Raw genomic sequence first — 3,156 nt, 5'->3', positions numbered from 1 at the left:
GAAGAAGTCTCCCAGCTAGTCCTGCCTTGTACTCTGAACAAAGATAGTACAGAAATGAGATGTCTCACTCTGTAGCTAAAACCGAGACCTAAACACACAGTGTGAAAACAGGATCTGCAGCAATCTGCAGTACAACAAAAATATGGTGTTTTTTGAAAATGAAACCATGGAAACCTTTTCTTGTATAACCTTGAAAATACAATTAGGAACCTGAAAATGAGCATAATAAGGGCGCTTTAAAAGAGATATTATTCAAGTTGTTTACCTCTTATCAACATGGGAGCAGGCAAATTGTTCTTGCTTTAGGCAAATGTTTCTTATTGTAACAATTCAAAACGTTGACAAATACTGTTGGCGTATGATTGGCCAGCAAGTCGTTTTCCAGACTTGACGTACTTCGGTGCTGTGGTAATTGAATTCACATCGACAGTACATGCAAACAACTTATGTCTTGCCTAGAGAACCACCTGGAAGGCGCTTGAAAGGAAACTTGCCATTAAAAACACATTTCTGCTCAAGGAAGTTTGTTCTGTGGCCCAAATCTCCGATTCTGCATAGGACCCTCCTCACCTGTCCCAACTTAGCTTTAGTTCCAGGCTGTAGAAAGCTGTTGCATAACTGGAAAGTTCACAAATCCCACTACATCGCCTCCACTTTTTCTCTCTTGTTGCTGAGGCGGTTTTAATAAGAAATTAACTTGCTGGTTAGCAAACCAAATAAAAAAGTAAACTACAAAATTCATAATTCACACGACTTTATGCCAAGCAGCACTGTTTCCTTTTGGATCTGTAATCTTGGAGGTAAGGGACACACAAGGCAGGGATCCCATGAACTACAATAATGATCTTCTCCTCCACTGACGTGACAGTATGCCCAGCAGGTATCTGCATCGCTCTCTCTCTCAGTTTTTCGGCTCATCTCTGCAGAGTTTACAATCATAAAGCAAACATGTTCCAACTTTTAATAGGTGTGTCAGTAATTCACCAACGTGGAGTAGAAAGGGGGAGATAACCACATAAAAACAGATGAGCATTTACCACACCGTGCAGAGGGTTTTAAATGAATGGGAGGTTTGAAAGAGGCCTCTAAGAGTAGTCTTTTCTGCCAAATTCAGCTGTATTATTATAATGAGCAGTTCCTTGACAGAGTTGGCTCTGATGAAGTGTACACAGTGAATGCAGTTGGAGCAGGGCAGAGAAAGTTGTAGTCCATGTCCAGAGGTGTTTGCATGGGCCATTTTGTGGATGTTTGACTCCACTGCCTGAACACTAAACTGAAGGTCACATCTGCAGCTTATTAGGTTATTGGACTGTGATTTTGGTAACACTGTTATCCAATTCACATAAAGTAACAGGTATAATGCCATCATATTCCATCTTGTGCTAATAATTTTATTTCTTTTTGATAGGAGGTCAGTGGACAAAACAATGCAAACCCATGTCCCAACATGTTTGACGTAAAAACAGTCAGACCCTTCGTTAGCCTCTACCAGTGTAGGTAGAAAATGTTTTGGTGGCATTGAGCCAAAATGTCATTTGCAGCCTGAAGAACTCTGTGTTCCTCCTCCTCCTTCCTGAAAACTTAACCACTGTTATGTTGGAGGACATGTTAAGCTGATTTTCTTCCTGGAAAGCAGCCGACAGGTTATGTTTGGCATAACTGTTTCCATGGTACATTTTCATTTCATCCAGGAACAATAATAAAACACTCTCTTTACTAAAGAAAGAATTACTAATAAAATGTGGGATAGAAAACACAAATTATCCCTAGATCACGTTGAAACTGCTCATTTGATTCTAGGTGGCAATAATATGGTGTGTGCGTGTGTGTGTGTGTTGCAAAGTCAACACGCTGTCAGAGAAACAAGTTAATGATGAGACATCCAACCTGATCAATTTGTTGTTTCCTAAATATTTGTGTATGTGTGCGTGTGTGTGTTGGTGTATGTGTGTGTGTGTGTGTGTTGTTGGTGTATGTGTGTGTGTGTGTGTGTGTGTGTGTGTGGTTGTACGTATGTGCGTACAGTATGTGTGTGTGTGTGGGTCAGTGTATGTGTGTGTGTGTGTGTGTGTGTGCGTTTGTCCGTATGTTCGTGTGTGTCAGTGTGTGTGTGTGTGTGTGTGTGTGTGTGTATGTGTTGTGTGTATCCTACCTGCCTCCAGACCGTTGCTTTGGTACACACTCTTGTGGTGAAGGCAGGTGGTGTTTTGCCCTCCACACACCATGCAGGCATCCTCCTGCTGCTTTGATCCAAAGATGGAGTCACAGCCGGGCTTCTGTTTGACACACACACACACACACACACACACACACACAAATATTTAGGAAACAACAAATTGATCAGGTTGGATGTCTCTGCCGAAACTTGTTTCTCTGCCAGAGTGTTGCCTTTGCACGCCGACATTTTCTGACCAGAGCCCCGGCAACCTCTAACCTTTCTTTTATGTTTTGTCTCTGCTGTACAGCCACCTTAAATCCTTCTGCCATGATATCTCTCTCTCTCTCTCTCTCTCTCTCTATCTTCTCTTTCTCACAAACGTTTACTTTTGGATACAGCTGCAGCTGAGGGCCTCATGAAGGGAGGACCGGTCCGGAGAGTTGTCTTTGTAAACTTAAAATGTCAAAGCAAAGAGCAGCGAGGATGAGCTGCATGGTTTATGGCGTGTGGAGAATCTTGGAGCTAGATAGATTTAGAGGGGCCGCTTTCTTCACCGGCCTTAATCTCGCGCTCTGCAGAGTAAACCAATCAACAATCTAGGGGACCTATATCAACAAAAGCCCCCAAAGACACTAAGCGTCTGTGAAACAGGAAATGAATCCTTGGTGACAAAGTAGCAGACTGCACGAGGGCCCCACTGAGGGATATACATACACTGTGAGCATGTTAGCATACTGATGTTAGATATAGGAGCCATGTATATATTATGTTTGTTTATATCTCATTTTACCTTTTATGTCAGTTAGGATTTCACCACTGTTGGTCTTACAATGATTATTGTCTTTTTATGCACCTGTGCACCAGCATGGAGGAAGGTTGAGAGTGGTTTTGGGTTCTTACATTTTCTGTTTCTCCGGATTTCACTCATTTAGGCCGGATATCCGTTGCCTTGGGCTTCCTTTGTGTTGGCATTTTAACCCTCATGTTGTCCTCGGGTC

At 42.4% G+C, this 3,156-nt stretch overlaps 1 protein-coding gene across 1 annotated transcript in view; it reads right to left on the bottom strand.

Moving 5' to 3' along the window:
- The window catches only part of adamtsl5 (ADAMTS like 5), a 65,478-nt gene that overhangs the window by 13,063 nt on the left and 49,259 nt on the right, over positions 1-3,156 (bottom strand). The window contains exon 9 of the mRNA XM_032512231.1: positions 2,153-2,276. Coding sequence (XP_032368122.1) covers positions 2,153-2,276 — 124 coding nt within the window. The remainder of the gene's footprint in view (positions 1-2,152; positions 2,277-3,156) is intronic.

This window comes from Etheostoma spectabile, chromosome 1, assembly GCF_008692095.1.
Source record: "Etheostoma spectabile isolate EspeVRDwgs_2016 chromosome 1, UIUC_Espe_1.0, whole genome shotgun sequence".
NCBI classification, from domain to species: Eukaryota; Metazoa; Chordata; class Actinopteri; order Perciformes; family Percidae; genus Etheostoma; species Etheostoma spectabile.
Note: the sequence above shows the minus strand (reverse complement) of the source record. Positions and strands in the feature narration are given on the sequence as shown.